General features: G+C 43.3%; 2 protein-coding genes across 10 annotated transcripts in view; one reads left to right on the top strand and one right to left on the bottom strand.

Annotated features, from left to right (window-relative positions):
* Positions 1-7,096, bottom strand: part of LOC124338080 (hemicentin-1-like) — a 39,958-nt gene extending 32,862 nt beyond the window's left edge. For 2 of the 9 annotated variants that reach the window (XM_046792136.1, XM_046792138.1), the window contains exon 1: positions 6,305-7,096. In XM_046792136.1, the coding sequence (XP_046648092.1) occupies positions 6,305-6,371 (67 nt within the window). In that variant the 5' untranslated portion in view covers positions 6,372-7,096. The remainder of the gene's footprint in view (positions 1-6,304) is intronic. The other 7 variants (XM_046792137.1, XM_046792139.1, XM_046792142.1 and 4 more) reach the window with 4 other exon arrangements.
* A 2,681-nt stretch (positions 7,097-9,777) lies between these two features.
* On the top strand, positions 9,778-26,543 carry LOC124337565. Its single transcript, XM_046791597.1, has 7 exons — positions 9,778-10,223; positions 22,188-22,498; positions 22,597-22,648; positions 23,805-23,937; positions 24,474-24,646; positions 24,856-25,092; positions 25,856-26,543. The coding sequence occupies exons 1-7, from the start codon at positions 10,163-10,165 to the stop codon at positions 25,936-25,938; spliced, it is 1,050 nt and encodes a 349-aa protein (XP_046647553.1). The 5' UTR covers positions 9,778-10,162; the 3' UTR covers positions 25,939-26,543.
* Positions 26,544-26,871: the final 328 nt, after the last annotated feature.

The raw sequence follows: 26,871 nt of genomic DNA, 5'->3' as shown, positions 1-26,871 counted from the left end.
TACCATCCCCTCGTTTCTAGATGACGTCGATAGGACAACATTCTCCTTTTTTCAACTGATATTCTTTGGCTTTTCCTGCTAGCTGCCTTTTATTCGTTATCTTTTCCTCTACCAGCAAGTTGTCCGGCGACGCATAGTAGAAGGATAGAAAAAAAGGCTGTACTATTATTACGTCTTGGTTGCCCTCCTCTCATATATCCCCGGCCCGGCCAGCTATAGCGCTCTCTCCCCCTTCAGCCCTGCTGTATATACTCGTATGGACAACTTTGATGTCCCTATTTACGGTAGTGTTGCTGCCCTGTTGCCTCCATCACCCTGACCCATTTGCTGGGCTCGCCTCACCTGGATGCCATTCGCTCAGAGGAGCAATCTAGGCATTCTGACAGGTAAATAGACGGGTAAGCGGGCGAAAGGCAAAACATACAACAACATACAAAACACGGGCCACCACACTCTTGACTCTCTTTCCCAAGCAACGTTTTCGTTTCTTTTCATCCTCTTGTCTAATTTATTGACAGACAAGAGTTGAAGATTTTTCCAGATTGGATTCCGTCCTTTCTATCTTTGTAAACTTTCGAAGAAATGATGTAAAAAATAAAATAAAAAGACAAGAATGAAAAGAAACACGGTACGAAATGGCAGGATGCTATCCCCGTAAGAGTCTTGACGATTGTGTAAGAAATGCGGATGGGCGGGTCTGTTATATGCTTCCCTCCGGGATGTGCCAATGTGAATGTTGCGTCAAAATAAACTCTTGGTAACATTCGTATATTATTGGCTCTCATCGCACTACACCTAGTGTCCTCCGAAGCGTGAAGAAGATGATGCACGCTTCACTGGATTCCAGTCGTCGCAGGCTCGCAGACTTGCGAAAATGTGCAGTTGTTGTGAGTATACACGCCACCACGTCTAGATATTGTGGTGTGGCTTTGCTTCTGTTTCTGTCGATCCTTGGAATAACGTGGAAGCTGGTTTCGTCGTAGCTACCTATCGCAATTCCTCGAGTTCCGGTGGGAACGTGCACTCACGACTGCATGGCCTACTGATTCCCCTTTTCTTCCCGTTCCCATGTGTTATAGATGTTGCACTGACTCACAAGTACAAGATAAACAATTGTAATTACCGGCAGCTCTAGCTATAGCGGCCGTGGGAATTGTCGACTTGGCTGGGAAGAAATTCAGTTGGAGAAAAGAACAAAAAAGACACAAGTTACGCAGAGGTGATGGCGAGCGGATGTAACGTGTTGCTTTTATCCTCCGTTCCTCCCCATGCAGCTATCTTATAGAGATATGTAGCTAGTACCTTCGACCGATACGCTCGACAGAGCTTTACCTGTCGTTTCCCCAGCACTTCCACTTCTTTCCGAGATTTCATTAGACTCGTCGTCGTTTTGTTTCACGGGTTTTAAGGTTTTAAGGGCTCTTCGAGCGCAGACAATCGAGTCTTTCTCTCACATAACAAGGGATCGCAATTTCTTCGCGAGATGAAACAGATTCTCCCTCGCTCTCATTCGCAGCCACCGCGTGCGATCAACGATGTGTTAAATCGATTATTATTCTCGAAGGCGTTTCAACTTTCCTCCCAACACATGACCCGCCAAGGCTACAGCAAAATAATAAAATAAAAAAGCAGAATGGAGAGCGAATATTGCGCTATTTCAATAAATAAACATGGAAAAAACGTGGTAATTCAATTCCAACTTTCTATCGACCGAATTTTATTGCGCTTTAAAAAACAGTTCGCGATAATATCGCCGGTTCGATTATTCCGTTGCTCGACCAATTTCTGACTTCAATTTCTGCTGTATAACTCTGAAGGATGAATTCGATGTTTGCAAGTGTTTCAACCGTATTGAGTTGAACAATTGTCGAACTGGATTGTAATGATAGAGTGTCGCGGTGTAATGATGCTGACTGCATTGCATTTTACCCCAACTGGTATATAGACTAGTAGATACAATGGAGTTGTGTACAGGTAGCTTGGCTACTCTGATTCTTTGGATCGGAAAACCACCGTGACGACACCACCCGAAATCCTCGAGAGTGCACTCGTTGAAAGGACAGCAGAAAAGGGGATGTAAAGAAAAACAGAAACGAAAGCCAGTGCTCAGAGACAAAGAGAGGAAGGAAGAGAGAATAGACACGGGCGTCTGTATTATTCGTGTAGGTAAGCATCTCAATGGCAAATCTGATTCAACGGTATCAGACACACATAAGAAAGACCATCTATAGCTTCAGTCACCGCACAGTATACGCCGTACACGGCAGAAATAATATAAAAAAGAACGGGGAAAAAATGATAAAATAAAGCAAGAAAGATTGAAAGATCGGCTGGTTAAATAGTACAGCGGAGGGTGGAGGGACAAGTAAAGAGAGGGGGGCAACAGGAAGCGACTCTGCAAGTCTGCCCCCTCCCTTTTCCGCCCTCTGGAGCGTTACGCTTGCGTGAGGCGGATAATATGCGCTCTCCTTTCTTTCTCTCTCCGCTCCGGCCCTCTCTCCCATTCTTCATCTTTTCTATTTCATTATTTTAATAACCGCCGTGTTACAGTACAGCGGCTTCTTCCCGATGTAGAAAGAAAAGTCGAGAGATTCCCATTCTCTCTCGCTGCTGCTCGCGCCCCCCACTCCGGCTCCGGATTGCTGCGGCTTTTCTGCCTTTTTTTTCCCCTCCATCCAGCAACGCAGCAGCAGCTAGCGTTATATATTTCCAGCCGTGGCGCTCCATCAGCTACCTACTGAGCAGGAGATTTATACTCGCCACATTTTTTCATTTCCCAAATTCAAGCGCCACACGACTTTCTCATGTGGCGTCCGTTCTCGGCTCTAATGAATTTAGTAATTAGAACGGCTAATATCAACCCCGAGCCTTCATCAGACATCTTAGGTTAATCGATAAGTCGAGAAAGGTATTTGACCGTTTGATAGGCAATCAGATGGGGTCTATTATCTTGATTCTCATCAGCACACACTTTCTCTCTCCCATCATCATCAATGGATTGATCTCATTCACCAATGTGTAAAGCAGGTTGATGCTGATTATGTAACATTATGTACCTTTATAAACTGCCGTAGCTATACAGACTAGACAACTTGGTATAGAGAGATGAGTCTAAAGAAATCATCGTTCCACGCTGGAATGCCACGGGATTAAGAAGAAAAAAAACAACGACAAAATACAACGTCAAATTATGAAGAACCGTGCACTCCATAAACGAGACAGGTGGTGGATGGAAGCCCTTTTCGTGCTCTCTCTCTATCGCTCTAACGCTCCCTCTTCTCCTTCTCACTTACCATGTACACAACATTTTTTTGTCTTATTATACGTATATGCTGCTCCCATGGAAGAGGTGAACGATGAGATGGAAGTGGGGGGAACTACATAGAGAGAGAGATAGAGGGGAGAGCTCGTATTATTAATTTTTTTGTGCGTTCTCCTTGTATATATATGCGAGAGAGAGGACACATCAACAGAGATAAAGAGAACAGAAGACTCGGTCAGCTCTCTTGATATTATAATTCAATGGAAAAGAATATGCCCGCAGGAGCACTTGACCCGCTTCATTACGTCGTCCATGAGAACCCGAGAGCTTTCATCGTAAATAAACTCGATCTGGCATGGCATGCAATGTCAAGTCCGGAAGAAAAAGAAGAAGAAAAAAAAAGGCACATAACCGGAGAAGAGAACAACATCACTATTTATTGCGCCTCATTGTCCAGTGTCTCCTCTAGTTATCCTATACAGACTGTACATGTTATAATATTTCAACTAAAAGTATAGAAACCTCATAGATAGAGCTATAAGCGACATTTCCTGCCGGGCTCCGCTGCTGCCAAACAACCAACGCTCCACGTGCATAGCAGAAGAGGAGCGCGGTCGCCACTCGGCGGATTCAATTACGCCAAGAGTCGCAACTCGCTCTCGGTGCCCAGTCATTTTACCTCTTTTTGTGTGTGTGTGTTCCCCCTATGAGATCCTGACTGTCTCGGCCGAGTGACTCTAGCACAAAATGATTAGAAGACAAGAGTGATGATGAAACCTGTCACGGCCAATGTTCATCAGCGCCGGCGATGAAGGAATAGCCATTAATGATCGGCCTGCAACTGCGATTGATCCGATTGGATTACACATGCTAGCGGGCGGCGGCCAGGTCGGGTCGCGAGGTTCCCATTTGCCGTTTCCTCCCTTTACCATCGTCTGGTGACTTTTAATCACCACACTGGCAAGTTAATTAGTGGGTGACCACGCCATGCGGTCAGCCGACATCAGGCGAGCCAAGAGGCGATTTTGGCTTCTTTCCGTGCCGATGAAAACATCGGAAGAAGACGACGACGACCGTTTCGTATACTGTACTTGGGTACGCGGCCCATTTACCCAGCCCCCCTCCTCCTCCTCATCTCTTTCTCTTCCCTTTTTCCCTCTCGTCCATACTATATCTATCTATCCATCTCTCTTTGCAGTCTGCTTTTTGAGTCTTTTGTGTCCGTCGTCGTCGGTGGGCAGCCGGCCTCAGCCGCTCGACCCCTTGTGCTCCCGTTCAGGTCGTGCCATTTTCATTTGCTCCGTGTCCTCCGTCGTGTTCTTATACGGACCCTGGACCCTCGCCAACATGCCGTGATGCTGTGCGCCCTCCCGCTATTATCCTTTACCCTTTCTATATCTTTTCCCTCTGTTTCCCAATCCCATCTGATCACCTCAATACAATTTTCCCTTTTTTTCTATTTTCCTTTTCTATTTTACCTCGTCTTGTCTAGTTGCTGCCTCAACTGATGATGTCGAGAATTCTTGGGACCATCAGTATTCCTTTAGTTTCTTCGATTCCTACTGTGTATCTATTTCCGTCACGATTTGCAATCCACTGTATGTCCTCCTTCATTTCATTTTATTTCTTGTCTTGTTTTGTCTGGCCCTTTCGTTTCGATTCTCTCCATTTCTCGACGTTTCTTATTTTCTTTTCCCAATTCTTTCTTTTTCTAAATCCCCTCCCCGTGTCCTATTCTCCTTCCTTTTATTTTCTTTAACGCGCTTGTACCAACGAATTTCAATTTAAATCGATAACTTGGAAGCCAATCGATTGGAAAATCTTTCCCTTTACTTTTTTTTAACTTGTTTTGTTTTCTCCTTCACTCGATGAATTTTTTTTTGTAACGACGGCAATTGTTATCCAACTATAATATCCCGTAGTCCTGTTCACAGTCTTGACTCTCCAGTCTCACTTTTGACATGACGTCACATCATAGATTCAGTAATATCTAAAGGTCCTGTCCTGATCATTACCATATTTCTGACAGCGACTCAAGGACTGTCTCCCCCCCTTGCTTCTTCTCGTCAGAAAAAAAAAAGAAGGAACCGAATGACGTCTAAAACACGTCACCAAAGATACTCCATTAGATCATGCGTATCTTTGGCATTGTACGCATATCAATGGACGTAGACTCCTAGATTCATTAAAAAAAGAAATAGGAATTAACCCGGAGAGTGAGGGAGAGAGAGAGAGAAAAAAAAAAACTCGGCGACTATTTATACCCCGCCTGGGCATATAGTAGTGCCTACCTAGTGGGTAGTCTCTATATAGCCGGTATTAGTCAGAGTGTATGATTTTTTTTTGGCTCTTTTGTAATGGGAAAATTTCCAAGCGACTTGGTCTGTAGTCTGTACATCTGCCTCTTGTGTCAGGAAGCAAATCAAGCAAGTAAAAGCCAGGAAAAATTTTGTTGATAGGAGCTAGGAGTGTAGACTATAAAAAAACGTGAATACAGTTCCCCGGTAGTGAATGGCGCAGCATTTTATAAATGGCTTGTCTGAGCTACCACCATAACTACCATAAGAATAATCTTGTCTCAAAATCCAATCTAAAATTATCTGAACGAGGGCCATGATTTACGGTCTCAATCGCCTTCCCTCATTCTCATAAAGATACAAAACAAACAGAACAAAAAGGGTCGTCCTAATATAGAAATCACGCTTCTTATCGATGTCGTGAGCCATGTTAAGTTATTTCCACGGGGGGAAAAACCAAATTTAAGAGACGGTTGTTGATCGTAACCAAGACATCTCTCGCCTCACGAAGTATACATCACTTTGAAACCAAACAAAAAACAAAATACAAAAAATCGGTGCATGCTGGCGAGTGTACAGCAGCTTTACATTCACATTGAAACAGTTGCATCGACGGCCACCTTAAATCTAAGGCGATACGGGGCCTAGAGCAGCCAGTCCTTTTCGACTGTGCAACTCGATCGTCTCTAATCGTTATCAAGGCATCAAGGAAGAATCGGTTAGGGTGTCGGAGGAGAGGACCTACCGTGACAGATAATGGTCTGGATGGATAGCACGACGAGAAGCTGGATGGAAGAAGCGACCGATGCCATTGTACTTTTGCTTTCTTTTTCGTCCGTCTTCTTCTTCCTCTTCTTCTTCTTCTTGCTCTTCCGGCTACTCCAACGTGTTATTTCTTCTATGGGGATTTTTTCAGCTTCTTCTTCCCGTCTATTTCTCTCTTTTTCTTCTTTCAGAGGGGGGGAGAAGGGGGATTCGACTTCTTCTAATAATTGCACATGAAGGGCTCAAAGCTCAACACCGACACGGTTCATCACGTATTTGTCGAAGACGAACGAGATGGTGCTCACCAGTGATTCAAGTAGAAACAGTCGACGTCGTCCGGCAAATTCTTGACCTGCTGCTGAGCCATTCAATCTGTTCCACTATACCCAGCCGGGCCAGATCGACCGTCTTATACACTTGGCGTTGTTTTTGCTTATTTTTCCAGTTCACGGACACTCGCGGTCGCTCGCGGTGCTCAGGATCGTTGATGAATAAATAGTCCACTCACGTATCTGCCTATAGCAGACGCGTCTATAAAATATCACGGATGCGGGGCAACAAGTTCTCCCTTTTTCTTTTTCAGAAGACGAAACAATGAGTCACTGGATTAAACTAGCTACTTTGTTCTTGTGAATCAATCTGATGAGAGTGCGGAACGGCTTCAGAGCTGCCAGTGCGAATAATGCCACTGGAGAGGAAGTTGGAACGTGCGCGTCCAGCTACGGCCAACGGACTAAGTCAACTGCTTGGCTTCCAGGTAAAAAGACTCCGAGTGTAAGATACTGGCTCATGCCGTCGCTGTGCTGTTGGCGGAAGGAGGGCGAAAGCGCTGCCGACCGCTCGCCGTAGAGAAAAGGGGCGAAGGAAGGAAGAAGGGGGGAGGAGCCTGGCCTGCTGGGCTCCCTTCATCCAAATGAATATGATGAGACCACAGCAGGCCGAAAGGAGGACTCTCGCTAGGCACTGTCGGGATTGGGACAACTGATGGGACTAGTTTTTGACTTGTATTTCAACCAGCACTAAGAGTAATGCAATTTTTTTTTTGCAATTGAAGAAAATAAGAGGCAAGGGCGATGACTACGTAGTAATTTTAGTTGTACTGTAAAAATGAGAAAACATTTCTTTTCCTATTTTTTCAATCTTAGTTATACGGTTTCATTTTCAATCGCTAGATGGCTGCATGAAACGATTTCCTTCCTTATTAAATAAGGAAAAACGGGAAAAAAACAAAAAGGCAGAGTGTCTAACCCTATAATGAACTGAAGCAATTTTAAATTAGAATAATAAAAAGTATCAACCCCAACCAAATAGAATGTCAATTATGAAGGAATCTTATAGTTATGAATCGATCATTAATACATACATGGATATTTGCAATCCGGAATCCACTTGCAGGTCAAAGCTTCTTGGAAGTCGAAAGAGATTAATTAAAATCCTGACTTGTTTTCGGTTTTTATTTCAAAGACGTCTAAAAAAGGGAACGGAACAGCTATCATTTATCAGTTCAGTGTTGACTTTGTTTTGTTGTCTCATCAATAGTCCGAGCAAGATTCGCCAATTTTCTTTACACATGCCAAAAAGCACGTCGAATGTTTTTGTTGTTTTTCCAATTCTATCTTGGGGATTTTATGTTCACCTTTCCTTAACTTTTGGGAAACTTTCACGAACGCCAAAACGCACACACGAAGACCACGCAGTGATGAAATGCGTTATCCTGACTATATTTGTTTACTCTTTCTAGTCATTTTCATGTCTTCTTGAAAAATGGGTTGCTAAATCCGAGTCCAGCATGGAAAAAAAGTCCGTGTTTTGGTTGGCTCTTGTTATTTCCTGATTCACGAAAAAACAAACCAACTGCTGGCGGCTTTAAACCGATCGCCTGTCTATATACGGCTGCAACCCGGAAGATGGTGTGACTGCGTCGGATGCGGTGGGCTGTAGCCTGGACATTTCAGGTATCCTCTCACGACAGTTTTATTTTTAAATGATGTAGGATGGAACCTTTTCAACGACAGTTGCTGTGTCGCCGCTTTAGCTGCTGATGCTGATGCTGTTGCCGACATTCGCTGCAACTTGGAGAAATCGTAGAGTTTCTATTTGCATTTCCCAATTTGTCTTTTTTCTTCGCTTTGTTTTTATTATTTCGGGGCATAACTAATGTCTTTTACTTGTTCAAAATAACCTCAGCGCGAGAGCCATGAACTCTCCATTCGAATCCCGGCTAGCGGCCGCTGGCGGCGGCCGTCCGTTCATAGATCTTCTGGACTAGTCGACGGAGCGTAGATATCCTGCCAAATAGCTGTGAGGCTGCTGTGAGCTCACTTTTCATCGAGACTTTTTGCATTTCTATTATAATCCCAGGGAAAAGAGCACGTGGTAGTCATTTGTGAAGCTCAGATTATACTGCATTAATTGCGCTACCAAATGGACGGAAATACGCTGTCCAGGAACCACCTTTCGTCAGGAGCTATTTATAATGTCGAAGCCGCTAAACTACTTATGACTCAAGAGCAGATTAAGAAAATTGAAATCAGATCGATGATAAATGTCTGTTTTTCTTTATAAAAGTGCTTATGATCATTCGATACGAGAGACAGAGAGTAAGGGGGCTTGAAACTCTTTTGATTCGTGTTTTTGATGCAGTAACACATGTGAATCCTAGATGGCGTTTGCGCAAATATTCGACATTTTAGTCGATCAATTTTCGTTAAGAGACTTAAAAAGGCTAAAAAGAAAAGACGTGGTGCGAAGTAATATGACACAAGCCAATCTTCAAAAGTTTCTCAGTAATGTACAGACAATTACCTGCGTATTCACTTGACTAGCTCTTATATCATATATCATCTTCTATTATCCGGAATTAAAATTGCCAGAATCCTTCACGTGAACAGCACTACCGTACATTGTTTGATAAAAATTGCGCATTGTGACAATTCTATTGACAGATTTTATCTCAAAAATTTCAAACAAATTATGTGGAAGAATTTTGTTTTGTTTGCCACGACTTGTTAATTATTTTGAACATGTCACTCGCTCATCATTTCGCGCTCGAGTGAGGCATTTCGCCAACTGTTCAGTCGCGTAACATCTGCAGGACGCGAAGTTAAATGAGCTAACACACGCTCCTCGTCTTGTCTCCATGCGACCCGTTATAAATAATTTTGACTCATAAAGACAATTGCGCTCTCTGGTCGGGAGATTTGGCGCCGGACATGGTTTCGGCTGAATTTTGCTGGACAGCGGGAACGATACGGATCCTGGTAGATGAACTGAACGAGATAGAGCATATGGAGGAGGAGCTTGCCTCTCTTGTCGTCAGCTGAGCCATCAGCGAGAGTTAGAACGCCTAGAACGCCTAGAAGGGTAGTGGGAAAGGGGGCGGGACTTGGCCCGTTTGTCTCGAATAAAAAAAAAAGGAAAATAGAAAATAAAATAACAGAGAAGGGAAGTTGACCGACCGAGGGTCTGACTGACTCACAAGTAGTCCATCCAGTCATCAGAAAGGACGTTCGAGTTACCTACGGACAACCTCTTTTAATAAGCGGGCCCGCAGTTTTTCAACGAGAGGCAGTTTAAATCGTCTTCCGGTTGAAACATCCGACTTGTTTCCGTCAGCTTCTCATCAAAGAAATTTCATCTATTGTCAGAAGCACGACCGTTTCAACTGGCTCCTATTGTTATTCGCTCCTACTGACTTTATCGAAAAAAGACATTTTCAACGGGCAAGCAAAACAGCCAATCGAAAGACACACTCAGAGTTCGCCTTTTCTCCTTTTTGATCTTTTGACATTGTTCAACTGAAGAAACCAACCACCAACTGAACCAATTGATAGCGAAAATGGCCAAATCGCTACACATCGTTTTCACGTTCACCATTTCCCTGCTGTGCTCCAATTTGGGTAAGTAGACACACTGCTAGTATTAGTTGTCATTTACTACTTGTACTGGTTATGTAGATACGCTATAAAGACGTAATGATATATTTATACAGTAGTTTATTTCATTACCGATTTCTCCGCCGAAAGGCTGTGCGCTTAATCCCGTGCTGTGTGGTCCAACCGGTTTTATGTTAATAGTTGTCTAGTGATCTCGCGGTGATTTTCATTTAAGCTCTCACTGTGTTTCGTTTCGTTTCGTTTTTTTGCGTCCCGTCGAGGATGATGGCTTGTCATGGTATCGGTGATATAGGACCTGACAGCGTTTGCTAGAGACCCGCGCGCCGTCTCCCGCTGGACGAGAGCTATTTATGTTTGGTTTGAAAAAAATCTGCGTCAGCGCCTAGTTCAAATGATGGAGTGCGCACGCACCTCCACCGTCGGGGGAAAAGAAAAAGAAGGAGGAGGAGTGAAGTTCTCAGGGAGGAGGGGGACAGCTTGAGCAAGAGAAGAGAAGAAGTGTACGAAGTTTGTTTCTTTTTTGTTCATCTTGATATCGCGCGTGACACGAAAGCGCTGCGTTGTCATCCATCGATCAGACTATCACCCCGAAACCATCTTCTCGGCGGATCAAATACCGTAACTCGACCGCATTGCTCAATGGCTCTAGGGTTGATGTGGGGGGGAGGGGGGATTAGGGGAGGGGTTCAACTTTCTAGTCGTCAGTTCTCATAAACTCACGATTGAATTACTGATTCTTTTGCGGTGTCACTTTCGCCCGAGATTTTTATTTTACACACATTTATCGCATGCCCTCTGCTCTTCGCCCTTGGCACTGCAGATAAGCAGATGGACAGCTCACATAATGAACTGAATTCCTTCTTCTCCGTTATCCCGATCAACCTAATTGAATTAGTGTTGATTGAAATGACTGTCGGCCTCGTACGAGATTTGGCTGAAAAACGACTGAAGGCCAGTGCTGCATCGGTTGCTGCTGCTCACGCTGAGAAATTCCCGAACGAAGGAAATGCCGTTCCTCGTGAAGCGACGAGAGACAGTTGCACCACAATTTCCCGCCATTGTCAATATAATGAACGTATAACACTAGACGTCCTTTTGTTAGAATGGACACGTATAGCGGTAGTATGCGCGAATAGCTGTGCATGTGCATGCAAGATGGTGTCGTCCAATTGAAGGGATGTGATGGCATAACAGGAGCCACTCATATTTGCGCCCAAGTTTATATTTATATTCTTGGTGATGGCGAGTATGTTATCGCGTTATTTCATCGACAGACTAGGTCATCCAGTCAAAGTTCTGTCAAGGGAAAAACACGACCCAAGTGGAGCGGTCGGATATCGGCTGGTCAGCGACACGGTCAACACATTTGTGAACAATTTGGTCGTTATTATGCGTGCGCTGGGAATGGGTTCCTTCTTTTTCCCATGGCTCTTGCGTTCGGCATTCTACGTGAGCTGTTATAGCAATACAATGAAACGTCTACTTTTTGAACTATCTCTCCTACGACTAGGCTATACACAACATTTCTCCTTTGTTATTCCAGAAATCGGGAAAGAAAAGGGGACCACATTTTTATGGCTCTCAGAACTCGATCACAGGCCTCTGTTTCATTCGAGTTTCTCTCTTGTGTAGATTTCCGAGTCGCGGGAAAAAAGGAAACAAAATTCGATGGATAGAATAATAAGAGAGAGAGTGCTACAATTGCTGAAGGGGAGTGGGGGAGAATTCTTTTCACTTGCCAAAGAGCCTCGTACAAACAACAAAAGGGACAAAAGGGGAAAAAAAAAACAATTTGAAATTCCAAGTTCCGACGATGTATGAGGATTCACGGTTTAATTGCAGAGTCATTTCGTCCTTAACCCTAGCAGTGAGTCCACAATGCACGGGTCAAAAAGCTTCCACAGCGCCACCCCACCCGGAATCCTTCCCTCGCTGCAACGGAATGGTCAATCATATGATATATCCGGAGGACGGAAACAGGTGTCCGGAAATCCATGCTTTATTTCCGGTCGCCATTTAGTTGTCTGATCTGGATCACAACTACGACATTGTATCTCCATTCTGTCTGTAAGCATCCAGCAGTAGTGGCATTCTGACGTTACCCTGTTATTATTACGACATGACGCAACCATATCCTATCGCCTATTTGTTTGCTGTTATTTGGAGGGGGGGGGGAGAATATGAGTCAGGGAGAAGTTACCTCATTCTCTACATACATGCAACGCTTATGGCATGCGTATGACGCTATATGACGCATCTGTCATCTCGTTAAAACAAAGCAGTTGCTGGAAACCGAAAAAACCAAACAAAAGCAAACAAACAAACAAAAATACCAAAATATAACGAGGTATAGCAAATAGAAAGAGAGGGTGGCAGAGTGTGTGCGCGTGTTGACGCCGGTTTATAGATTGGAATATGGTCCGGCTGCCGTCGCTGGTGCGCGCGTACACCTGCTCACACACGTTCACCAAAAGTCGCATCACTGACCAAGCGTAAACCGGAAATTTGTCTACCTAGGTATATTTACTCGTCTTCTCCTTTATATTTTCCTTTTTTTCCCTTTTTTTTTTTGCCTTTGAGGGGGGGGGGATTCGACAATCGTGCTAAAGGACCAAAAATAACAAAATATGCACCACCCAATAAACTGGACCGCTGCTCCCATATATAGCTAAATATCTCCATGTGTGCAATATTCAGTACACACACACAGGGTGTGTGTTTTGTGCAAGGTATCCCGGGGTTGGCGCAGGCACGAGCTGTGTACGTTTTTTTTTTGTGTCGTTATTCGATTGAGCTCGTGCACGTCCATCTGCCAGTATAGCGTCGGCTGGACAATTTGGTTTCAGCTGCCGCTGCTGACGCGGTTGGGTGAGACCCCAACAAGGTCTCTTCATCAGCTGCTGGCGTGCCATTAGAGGTATCGCAGTAGCGGCACCACCACAGCACCACCAACCGCAGCACTGCTTTCTCGTTTTTCACTGGCTTCTTTTGTTCTTCACCTGCTGCTCCTGCTGCTGCTCCTCTTCAGCAGCCGAATGTCCTGAAAAACAGCAACCCCTTTTTTTCTCTCTCTCTCTCTTATACGTATTATTCCCCTCTCTTTTTATTTCTCCGCTTTTGTTCTTCTGGCTCTTGTATTCCATTCCCCCGTTGACGACGACGACGTCCTTTTGCGTTCTGCATCTTCCATTCTTTCGTCGGGTGTCTCTTTCTCGTTTCATTTTTTTTTTCTTTTCTTTACTCTATATTTACGACATGACGGTCCAGCCAGCGATCGGACACGCATTAGTAACGGCCAAGTACACCGTCCCCCCCCCCTCTTTTTCTTGTCCTGTTTGCTAGTCGAATAGCTTCTTCGAATGTCTACACACATAGGCATCACGACACTTCCGCCGCTACTTTCCAAGGAAAACAATAACAAAACAGCCAAAAAATGAATGATGTTGATGCATCATTATTATTTTCCCTTTTGTTTTCTCCGGCGGGAGGGACGATTCGTTTGATCGTGTCATCCCCTTTCGGTTGCGTCAGGGTCATCCAGAGATCCGTATCAGGAGGACATATGCGTGGGAAATGTGACGTCGAATATCTCTTGAGCACTTTTCATTTTAACTATTTCCCCCTTTTTGGGTCTGCTCACCCCCATCTCTTTCATTTCCCAATAAGGGTTAATTGCTGGCCCCTATTTCAAGTTTACCGAGATGTTATAAAATGAATGAACGGCTAAAACCACACGTCCCTTTTTTTATACTAAAAAATGTCTAACATTTTACAAGGAAAATAATAATAAAAAAAAAGTTTGAATGATTTCACGGGGAAATGAACCTGAATGCAGCACAATTCAATGGCAGCAGCCCATCAGTCCTATACGTCAAAAGCAGTGATGTAGTACCACTGGCAGAACAGGTAGCAACAACAAGCGGACAGCACACAGCACACATCAGTCAATAACAACACTATTGTACTACTTCTTTGGCTGAGGGAAATTCGGAAAAAAATAGCGGGCCAAAGACCGGATGTAAGCGAGTCTTCTTATATACATGTCCCGGTGGCTCTCCATCTGCCCGGCTTGTATATGGACGGACGATGGATATTCTTTTCCTGCCTTCCTGTCTTGCATACGGCTTCCGGCACGCATCTGCGCGCTTTGTTTTCCTTTTTCCTCCTTTCATTTTTCCTGTCCGTCCATCCTTTTCCAATTCGATCTCAACGTGCAACACGCATGTTCCGTCCTATATACGTTTAAGCCAAAAACAAAAATAAAGTAAAGGGCCATACATGGTGTTACATCACGTAGGTGCGTAATACCCTAATCGTTTTCCCTAAAGATTCTCGGAACTCGAGTGGACGATACTGCTACGGGTCTATGCTTATAGATGAAAAAGCAACACGATCGCGGCCTTCCTTGTCCGCTGGATGATTAAATTTAATTTTATGTTTGCTGACTACACGCGTGTGTGTCGGTTTGATCTACCCGTATCCTTGTCTATATCCTTTTATTGTTTCTCTTTTGGGCAAAAGAAGGAAGAAGAAAAAATAGGTTCACCGCTATAGATCATAAGTGTCTGACGGCCCTATACACACGAGGCGTTCATGTGGTTTTTAACAGCTGATAGTAAAAAAGAAGAAGAAAGAAGAAAAAGAAAAGGAGAAGAAAAGAATATTATGGTAAAGAGGGAAGACTTTGGACGGCCTCTCTCTCAGCAGGCCATGGCAATCTATCCGGTTTCTAATAGGGCTTGAAGGTCTCGAATTCGAGGATTAAATTACGAATGAAACTGTCTTGCAATAAAACGAAATGTAGATGTATGAATCAAGGGCCGCGATATTCGCCTGTTGCTCCTGTCCCTTGACTTATAAGCGTGAGATTGAAATAAACCATCATCGTTCAGCAGCTAAGACGTTCAGCAGCAGCGGCAGTAACGAAAGTTATACTGCCACCGACCAATCCGGCAAAAAAAAAAAACGGCAACGATACATCACTAGTTACTATACATGTATGATAAATAGCATACTTTCCATTTTATAGATACCAGTTATATCTTTTCTTTTTGATGCTGGGATGCTAACCGAGTTCGGAGAGAGAGAGAGAGAGGAGGAGGTGAAGGTGGGCAGCCCGGGGAGGGTGGCTCAGGAGCAGAGCGCAGCAGTGTGAGGGAAATCCATCTTATTCAATGTCTGCGCATAATGCCGGTTGGGTTTCCCTGGCATCATCATGACAACGCGTCAAAAGGCTGTAATTTTTAAAGCGATACCAACTTCCTTTTCGAAGCCAATGGACACATGTAAACAGAAGAGAAACGGAGGGAAAGAAAAGAAAGAAAGAAAGAGCTTCGTCGTCGTATATATTTAACCGCACAAACTGCAGAGATCCTCTTCGGCGGAAAGGCCGCCAGATGGCCGCCATCCTGTAATTGCTTATGCAAGATGCAAATCGCGCAATGATGGGTGAAAACTCGTTACAAACATTTGAAATTTACTTCCTCCTTATCCATGTGAGATTGTAAAAAAACGATAACGCGCTTGTGTAATCGATGCGTTGTATCATATATTCCATCCACTCGCGCGCAATCGGGATTTGAAATCGGGCCGACGACTAACAAGATACGCTATATACACGCCTATAAAGCATCTTACGTTGCACATACTAGGCACTCTCGTCTACAACAACGCTGTATACCTAATAGGCACCTTCGGTAATTTCCGAAACAAAACAAAAATCCCCATCGTGATTCGTCTTTTTTTTTCCAAAGTGGAAGAAGGATGATTTAAGCGTCTTCGGTCAGTGTGGTGACTTTGAGACTCTTAGCAATCGAACTTTCCCGTATGCATCCCACAACGGAAGATGAACAATTCATGTAGCTAAAAGAAAGAAAAAAGTGATCCCTGTCGACTTTCGCCTTTCGCTGCGTTGAATATTCTGATTTGAAGGAGCCAAAAAGGGGAGAGTGTGCGTTAATAGAGAAACTATGCGCGAGCGCATATAATCTATAAGCTGCTCTTTTCAAGTCAACATTGTATCTGTATACTATACCCCGATGCAGCACGCCATGTAAAACTTATTCAGGCAATATTGCGTCATAAGATTACGCAGGCAATAAATCAAAACCAATAGACTGAACATGTGAGGCCACGGCTATAGAAAGGATTTCGAGAAGAACAACGTCGACGAGTTTCCAACGAATTTCAGAGTCTGCTCTTTCATCCAGACATATGAATTACCGAGCGGAGCATTTGCCAACGCGGTAACTCAAATCAGATTCGATTCGACCTTATACTAGCTCGAAGAGCGGCACAACGCCGGCGATTGCTGATTCCACGAAAGAAATCGACTCTCGTCGTCCCTTCTTATTTCCCTCTTCACAATTCACATTCCAACGTTGTTATGAGGTGTGTTGCGGTCGCAATGCCACGTGACCTTTCTCTCTCTCTAGAGACTCGTCTCGTCCGCATCATTCTCTCAGTCGAGGCCGTGGTTAATCAACAGATGAAGCCGTTCCGACCTTTTCAACCAAGTGAGGGGTCGACCTCGCCCTTTGATATAGCAACATATCACGACGAACGCGACGCCGTCAGGTCTCGATCGCCCCACGGCGTCACTGCACAGCCAACGATAAGGGATTTGTTTCAACATTTGCATGCAGCAGAGGGGATTCTTCTTCTCGAAATGTGTTGGCTTTCGATGGTCTCAATATCGTCTGCTGTCTATAGTTAGAACTTGCTTGGAAGCCACACGGAAAAGTGGAACCGCCCATGAATGATATCAAGAAACCTGACCCCGCCAGTGCATGCAGTAGATTAAACTGTGTACGATACGGATCCATTCGGTAATGTCCCGTACAACATCTGCTAACTGGGCATCTGTACATCGCGCCCTATATACCCGTTCAACACATACGGAAATACGCTACACGCATGTGATCCCCAACCGATTCGAATTTCAAACAATTTATCAATTTATTTTTTATTTTTTAATAAATCGGAACCGGAAGTCGAGTTGAGCGTCGAACGGATTCTTCCGGTTGTCAACTTACTGAGTGCAATTCCATCCCCCGCGTAAATTCGTGATTGTTGGAATATAAGACGAGCAGCAGCTGCAGTATGTGGACAGTCACACATACTCCTGCCGCCGCTTTTGAATGGTGGCCAGCGATTGCCTGACCGGCGCCGACAAAAGAAGTTTGAAAAACAACAAAGAATCAAAACTATATTTAAAAATATACATGTTTTTGAAAAATCAACGCTGTTTCTAAGGCAGAAAGAAGATGGAAAAAAAAGTGACAACCGCTCGTCCGAACCTAGTGATTACGCTCAGTAGCTCAGTTCTATTTAGGGATTTGGCAAGCGTTGAATGCCGTCATTTTCTAGAATGGCTAACACAAGTTGCCCGCGTGTTGTACAAAAGAAGTAGACATCCAAGTATATATACAGCGCATGCAGATCAAGCAACCGCGAGCTATGTTGGCGGGACATTTTTAGCAGATCAACGCCCCCCCAACCCTCGTTTACAGTGTGTCAAAACATCGCGAAAAAGTGATCTCGACCAATTCGTTCATCGCGCGCCGATGTAACAATTGCGCAATGGGGAGATCTTTGCGTCATATCAGCAATTTCAGTTATGGAATATTTCAGGTATTCAGTTATGGGTTTTGATTGCAAACATCAGCTGTTATCGGGAGGATGGTGGCAATTATTTCTATACGAATGGAATCCCTTGACATAATGATGGTCGCTAATTTCATTTGAAACCATGGCGTATAGCCGTATACGTATTAAGTCGAAATTCTAAGGGAACGAACGGTAATACTCGTCCATCAAGAGAATGGCCCTTTAGGGACTCATTTAACTATTGAAAGATTCTTCACACTTTTAAACTTGAAGCGCTGAATTTCCTTCTATTCACGGTGGACTGATAGACGACTGCCTTGGGGCCGAGTCTCTTTCAGATGCGATTCTCTGTGTGTGTATGCTGTGCAATCAAAGGAACCCAAGTGAGAGAAGGATAGCTGAGCGATTTCTCCGATGAAAAGAGAAAAAGTGTTAAAAAGAGGCAAGCACTCGAGAGAACCGCATGAAGCCATCCGGAATTGGAGGTGGATATATACAAAGTCTTTTGGTGGGGATCGTAATCGAGTCAAATGTTTGTTTGTTTTATTTTCTTTGCTAAACTTTTCGGCTCAAATCTTATCGTAAAGGACGCGGAAGGAGGTAAAATAAAAAGAAAGGGGGAAAAGAAAACAAAAAACGAAAATACTAAGCAAGAGAGGGAAATAAAAATAAGAAACGAAAAGGAAAAAAAAAGAAATAGGAATAAGAAAAAAAGGGCCACCAACGGTGAACAACATCTATCTGACGCTCTGCATCTCCAGAGCGATTCTCTGTTTGGTCTCGGTCTGGAGCAGTGGAGCATATGGGCCGGCAAACGTCTCTGAGGGTGATCCAGCTAGAAATAGTCCATCTGATAGTATGTCCCTGCGCCCTTTGGGGCGAAATACGTCAGCGCAAGCGTGAGTATATCAGTATATAATCAGGGCCTGGACCCTGGGAGCGAAGGCATCGAACAGTCGGCCTCGTCGCACGTAAAAATCGACGGAGCCGACGTGATTTACAACCGGACCCGCGCGCGGACACCCCACCAGAAATAATCATCAAAAAGAGGGGGAACAAACACAAAAAGGAACTCGGCGGAGGTTGCCGCCTTCTTGACTGGTCTCGCTTCTATAAATTTACCGCCCTTTTTTCTTGTATTGCCAGGCCACTGCAATAAGAGGCCTGATACCATGCAGCAAAAGTCGAAGAGGAGAGAGAGAGAGAGAGAGAGACCGATGGGGTATATAGAGTCGAATGTATAGTATAGGAGAGTGCGACATGCGCTCCATAGACACAAAAGAGAAACAAATATTTGGGTATCGAGGCCTGCCGCAAGCCAAATAAGAAACCACGGGATCGAGGCCTCCATAACGCACGCCACGAATGTGTCAGACAAGAAAAAAGGAAAAAAAAGAAAAAAGTTTTTTTTTTCGTTCTTTCTTTCCTGGCGCCTTGACCTGCCTCTCTTTCTCTCTCTAGCTCTCTGCTCTTTCATGTAACTCTCTCGTCTCTCTCTATTTCCACCTCTCACTCTTTTTCAGTTCCTATTCCCATCTGCATGGCCAAACATGACAAGAGAATAAGAGATAGCGATGAAGAAGAGACTACCCGCAGTGCAGCCAAAATACCGTACCTCTTGTCTCCTGAACCACAATGTTTGATCCTCCAAGCTCGCTCACATGCCCCCACTGTCTCAAGCCCTTGCGCCTGCTTGCGCAACGCTATCAACCGCACGCAAAACAGTCCGGACGGTCAAAACACAGACGACATAAGACGGCGACGAATAAAAAATAAAGACAAATATCTCGAGGGAAACACTATCGCGCCCGACCGAGTCCTCACTAAAACCTTTTTCGGATTCTTCAGGGTTATTCAGCACCCAGCACAGCAGTAGATATTCTTCCACAACAACATTGCCCGTCATGTACATACACCGGTCCACCACCACCACCAAAGCGGGTGGCGACGGTGGCGTGTGCGCTCACGACCGTGTGTGGCCCGTCTTGTGACTCTGCCCTTTCCATAGGAAGGCGAAAGGTCGCCCCAGTCTATAGCATCTCTCGACGACGAATTCTATACACGCAACTGTTTTGTACCACCAGTTGTATAAACCACCGGAGCATATACGTAATATATGACTTGTTATATGTGGAGGCCTCCCTTCAATTCTACACACATAGTATCCATTATATTACACCCAGGCTTATTTCTCCTACCAGTTGAACATATTCACGCTAGATTCAAACGCCGTGAAATCGGCGCACTGTATCACGAGGTTTCGCGGCTTGCGTTAGAATTAGAAATATTGCACTTCTCATTTTTCGGACTCCTTTTTTTTTCTTTGAATGATACTTTAGTCGCGGTTGCAACCGCAAATCCTGACCATATTTTTCACGCTCTTCGAAGAAAGACCACTCCCCTCCTCTCGCCTCCTGAAAAAAAAAAAAAAGAAACAAAAAAATGGAAGAAGAGAGAAATAACAAAAACGACAAGATAAAAAAAGGAAGAAGAAAAAATATCTTAGCCGAGATAGACGATTGGAACCGTGTCCATGTTGACCTGTATACATAAGCGATTTGCTCACTCCATATATATATATATATATATAGAAAGAAAGGCGCTCGTGATGTGATCTAGTATCGGGAGTAGAAAGTTTCTCGGTGCTGGAGCGCGGTGGGGGGCAAGGGAATTTATCTTCTTCAATTTTTCCTCCTTTTCTATCGCTCCTTTGAATACTGTTTACCCAATCCAGTCTGATACGAACCACCCCAAATTGGATATGTGCACCACACGTGATTTGCAACCGATATTTATTTTATTCAAATTTTTTCTCCATTTGGCCGATTTTTTTCTGCTGCTGCCGCATGTCGGTTCCATACCTTTTTTTGTTATCTAGTGGAAAAGGAAAATAGTTTGTTCACCAAAATAATTGGCTAAAATAGAAATTTCCTACGCAAAAAAAAGTCGACATTGATGAATCGATTTGATTGCAAACAATGTCACAATATGCTATTACGTTTCCCTTGATTTATTAGCCCTGCAGCCTGCTGCGTAGTATATCATAATAATAGGGTTGAATTTCATTCTAATATACACCCGCCTGCTGATGGAATCGAAATTTTCCGATTTCCCGATATTGGGAATCAGAGGACATTCGTCATTACTCCCACGTTCGTGTAAAGTGAAGGCGTTTTCGTTACGCGCATCAAAAGTATACAGACTTGCGTAAACGCATAACACCCGGATCAGCAACCGCACGCGCGTGCCTTTCGATTTATTATAGTAGTCCCTGACTAATTTCCCGCTTGAAGGCTTGAAATTCGCTGCAGAAAAAAACAACATATGTCCATCCCCCCACCAAAAGAGAGAGCGGGAGAAAGTAATAATAGAAATATCAAAAAAATGTACCTCAAACGATAATAATAATAATTACAAACAATTTGATTTGAAAATTGTATTTACACATTATGATCGATTTAAAACCAGACCACAGTCCCAATAATACGTGGAATAATAAGCCGATGAAATCATATATATATATATGTATAGTCCGACTCTTTTTTTTTTTAAATCACGGTGCGGGGGCTACAGTTTCCCTTATTAATTCGATTGTTGGGGATTGTTATTGTGCTGAATCATCATCCAAATCCCCCGTTCCAGCTTCTGGTCGCGTATGGGACGAAGCAGTTTGAACAGTTGATGTCATCACATATTTAAATAGTTCTCTCTTGTCTGTTGCCAGAGAGGATTTTGCAGCTCACTTCCGGTTGCATCTATAAATGGACAATGGCTTCAATTATCCAACAACATAAAATGAAAAAGAGTGAAAGTCAAATGTGCTGATGACGTGTCCAAATAATTCACAACGCAGCGACTCATTAACAGCCAGTTAAGAAATGGAGCGCAGTTTTACCTTTGTTTATTTTTGCTGATCGTGACTAGATCAGCCAATCAACGAGCTACGATTGTGTGTACATACATAGTGGGTCATCACGTTTTACCATAAGCTCGAAAGCGGTTTCTAAAAAAAAATCCGGCGCTGTAACGCAGTGACGGTGGTTAATAGCTAACAAATCTATCGCGGTTTTATTCCTTTTTCCCCGCTATCTAGACTATAACAAGAAACAAAGAAAAACCAAAGAAATCCATAGCCTTGGAAGAAATCCAGCTTGTAAAGTTCAAATTGCCTTATCTGAATTTGAATAATCGTTTTTTTGGGAAAATTGCATTTTAAAAAGCCATGATAGTAAAATAGAAAATAAAGATTATGTAATTGATGACATGTTTTCTCTTCTTCTTCTTCTTTTGGAAAAGATGGAAAAGAAAAAGGAAAATGACTAATGGTATTTCTGGTTCTATTACGTGATATGTGCACAGGCGTGGGAGGAGTGAGCATCACGTCGATCCGAGTGCCACCGGCCGTTGAGAACGGTAGCGCCCCGGTGATATTGGACTGCGAGTACTCGCTGGCCTCACACGAGAAGCAAGGACTGGTCGTTCAGTGGTTCTTTCGCGACCACCCCGTGCCCGTCTACCAGTGGATTCCGGGAAAGAGGCCCCAAGATAACGGACCACTTAAAGGTCGCCTCAACCTGGAATACCGGGCCTCGGAAGATCCTTATCACCGTCACAGGGCCCTGGAGATAGTGCGACCATCCACCGACCTTGGAGGCGACTATCGCTGCAAAGTAGGCTATTCATATTCAACCGATATGTTATTTCATTGTATAATAAAATACCGGCGCGCATAAAGTATATCTCACTTTTCAACTTTGATTTCATATAGGTAGCCACTTTTGACAACGAAGACACTCAAAACGCTCACATGGTCGTCTACGGTAAGGCGATGCTCAATCCATTACCTTGTTCCTTTTCTTTTTTTCCCATTTGGTCGTCTTCTTAAAAGGTTTTCGTGTTTCTCGCTTTTTGTTTTGTTTTTTGTTTGTGTGCATTATTTTCCTGGTTTGATTGCCACTCTATTTCTTTCTCACAAGCGGTAATCATTTGTCACTGTCCCGTATTTTGGGTGTTCTCGGCGACCGAGTCCCTGTCACAACAAAGAAACAAAACTAGGAAAGTTATCACAGGCAGATGATCGCTATAGAAACAAAAAGGGTATACAAGAATAACTACGGCTTGCATGTAATAATTAGCCACTGAGCTAAATAGAAAGAAAAAAAAGTCACGTTATTGCGATTGTAGCTACGACACATTGGGAATAATACAGGCCCTAGCGTACGATCAACTCGGGTTGACCCGTTGGCCTAAATTCAAATTTCCTTGCGGTCGGGTGCCGCGATAGTTTAATGACCAAATGAAGGACAGGATTGATTGATGCGCACGGTATATAAGTCTCATTTCCCACATTACTCAATTCCTTTTCGGGATGGAAATGAATTTTGATGTCGACAAATAAAGCCGTCGAATATGCGCCGCAGTGGGAAGTGCTGCGAGAGAAAACCTCGGGGAAATTGGCGGCGATGATTTTGTTTGATTAGCCTGGGACTGCCTTTCAATATTTCGTCGTAAAACGGAACGAAAGAATTATCGCATCGCAACTACAGCGTAACGGTGCACAATTCGCCCGCTCGTAAAAATCGACAAAAGGAGCAATTTTGATAGCAACACGGCCGTCCGCGTCCGTGCGTGTCTATCGCCTGTTGTCTCTACGCCTTTGATGAAAGCAACAACATCAAGTCAAATAAAGAAAACAACAGTAGAATAAGAACCCCCAAAAATAATAAAATGGGAAAAATTTCAAGCCATTCGGGAGAGGATTGTTGGAACACGCCCGGAAACTTCTGCATCACACAATCCGCCTATATTTATACACGCTTAGCTTCCAATCACTCGATTCTTATCTCCTACCTTGGCCCGTGTTGTGTGTATAACACTATAACTCTTAAATAATGTAAAGCCAGCATAGCCCGTCTGTGATTGTACATTGATTACGTTTTTATTGGTTGAACTCATATGTTTGGTATCTGATTGCAGTGCCAGCCGCTACGTTCACAGTGGGAAAGACCAAGCCGACGATATCAACAGTGAATGTGACCTGCAAGGTCGAAGGCATCTACCCTCTTCCCCAACTCGAGCTGATTCAAGAGGACGGACCCCATGGCAGCAGGTACGGTAGACTTCGAGTTCTCGTTTTTCTTTCCAACCGCGACGTATTCGGCGCAAACATGCACCGCAATAAATAGAAATCTTTGGTTTTGTATGTATATTTACGGTGTGTGTGTCTGTGTGTTGCGTGCGTGTACGTGCGAGTGCTGTGCGAGTCTGTGGGTGTCCGTGAGTCTCTGCTGTATAGAGAAGATATAAGGAAGGAGGTAAAAGTGGAAAGAGAAAAAGGGAAAGAGCGCTGGGGCTATAGAAGATGCAGAGAGCGAGACTGCGAGACGGTGAAAGAGACTTAAGAGAGAGAGAGAGAGAGAGAGAAGCAAAGGGAAATAAACGGCTCGTGACCTCGCCGTGTCAAAAGCCACTCACGTTCTTATCATTAAAATGCTACATCGACCGGCCGTCGTCGATGGCGCGTAATCTGTTCGGTCGTAAAACGTCTACCCTTTTGGAGCGCGGGCCATCGGGCCTCCTTTAATGTTCATCTGGCTTGATTCTTTATTTATTGCTCATGGCTCTTTGCTTCTTTTTATTTGCCAGGATGGCCGTGAAAGAGACGACGCTGTTTGTTTCCTCGCGAGACGGACGCTACGACGCTACCTTGTTTCGAGTTCTCGAAGATAAACATCTACCTGCTGACACTGTCTTTGAGTGCCTCTTGTCTTTACCCGCCACAGAGTATCAAACCGTCCAGAAGTTGTCTTACCAACCAGGTATTGTACTACTCCGCTTAATCAACGATGAGCAATCATCTGCAAAAAGATGCAAGCACTCCAACTGCTCCACTGCTGTACATTTGAGTGATTGACATCTTATTGACATTTGGCAAATTTGGTTTAATTTACAATCACTGTTGGATAGTGGGCACACGTAATTCACAATGCAAATCTCATTCTGACAATGGCGCCTTATATATCACCAGGTGCACCCGTGTCTGATGCCATGCCCCCGCCGGATAATGATATAGATGAGGATCAGTCACACACATGGATGGGCTCTGGTGGTGGGACAAGCATTCCTTCTTCCGTTTCGGCACCGCACCAATCCCTGGATTCTGTTGTTTCTTCCGCCGACGAGCAAACTCTGCAAAACGATTCCGAAAGCACTGACATGTGGCAGAGTGGCACGGGACGAGGCATTCGAGCCCACGAAACAATTGGTATTTATATAACTTGCTGACGCTAAATTATTTGTTTAAAAAACTTAAATAACGATTGGCTTAGAAATTAAAATAGTAGCGTGTGTTAGAATAGTCTTGATTTCATGACGATAGGATGAAAATAACTAAGTAAAACAACTTTGTAAGAGTTAAATTTATGTCTATTCAATTGAACCACAACGGATAAAGTTATTTGGACGATTTACGCGATGGAATATACCGCGAGAATACTTTAGTGATTGTAAAATGTTACGACTCCCATCAGAGTTATTATATTTTCCGTTCCGCTTCCGACAAAGTCCATCTTTAAAGAGAATTTTTGTAACACTTAAAATTATAAATGACTGCAAAGTAAAAAAAATGAAAGCGACAAAAATGCCACGGAATTTTTTTTACTTGGTAAAGTGTTTCCCAGAGTATTAAGACAGTGAAAAAAACAGTCCAAATCACTACAAATGTTATGTCCAAAACAATAAGAATGTGAAAATAAATGAAAATCAGAGAAAAGAAGATAAGGGAAGTCACTTTTCACGCCACAGTGACTCGCACTTTCCCTCTAATACGAGGGGAAAAAACAATATATTAAAAAAACCCATCGATGCACTGTTATATTTTGTATTGTAGGCTCGACAGCGCCTTTTTAAAAACATCTTTTACATTCAACATTTCAACTCATTCGCAATATCGATTGTTCAATTTTTGTGTGTCCAATGTTAACACGTTTAACGTTTTTGTTGTTTGCTATTTGTCGATTTGTTTCTAGACAATGGAGCAAATAACTACTTTCGACCGCGGATCCTTGAGCTTTTGTTGACGGTCGCCATTGTCGTAAAATACTTCGGCTGAAACTTCCGGTTTACACCACGTCCTTCCTTCTAGTTTCTCCTCAACTGTATCGATTTATCACCAACCACCCCCTCTATAAAAAAAAAATCCTCTTCCGTTTTATCGGAGGAAGATGATGAAAATTGCCTCATCTGTAACCAATCAGTCAATTTCCTATCGGATCTTCCTCGCTCATATGATGTCAAGCAATCTTCAAATTTTCTTTATGTATACATACTATAAATATTTGCACAATACTAATGACTAGACTAAGAAGATATATATATTGTGTGCTTATATTTTTCTGTAAAAAGTGATCCTAAACGCATCATCGATGGAATTTCGGCTTCGCCTTATTCTTATTGTATTGAGTTGAACAAAAGATTCAGGAAACTTTTTGGTTTCAACCCGACTTCATGTACTTTTGCATTTCAATAGAAAAGAGAGAAGCGCCTACTAAATTAAAATCGTTATCGAGCAGAACATTCTTTTTTTTTTACAATTTTACAGTTACTTCTTCATCCCTTTTCAATTCAGCACCACGAATAATAATCTGGCCTCTTAAAACAAACCAATTTACATAATTCAGTAACCTGAGGACTCGAGTATGAGTCATTTGATGTAAATGACTACAACCAATTCGATCTTAAAAAGGTTTGCAATTTACACAATTAGTCGTGTTAAATGTCTAGTCATCAATGACCAACAACAGCCTTGGTTATTCACGGTGCAGAATTATTAATACATTCACAATTTGCTATTTATCATTATTGCCTTAGTTCTACCATCATAATAAATTTTCCCCGCGCTGTGGGTTAATTGAACACCTGCAAATTTCAGTAATAAGTAATAGCTTATTGTTGTTACTTATAAACATCTAGCTAATCTAACTACAACCTTATGTTCTTGAGAAATTGTATTTCATTCATAAGACAGACTAAAACATATTTTTCC

This window comes from Daphnia pulicaria, chromosome 4, assembly GCF_021234035.1.
Source record: "Daphnia pulicaria isolate SC F1-1A chromosome 4, SC_F0-13Bv2, whole genome shotgun sequence".
Lineage (NCBI taxonomy): Eukaryota > Metazoa > Arthropoda > Branchiopoda > Diplostraca > Daphniidae > Daphnia > Daphnia pulicaria.
This window is presented reverse-complemented; position numbering and strand designations above follow the sequence as displayed.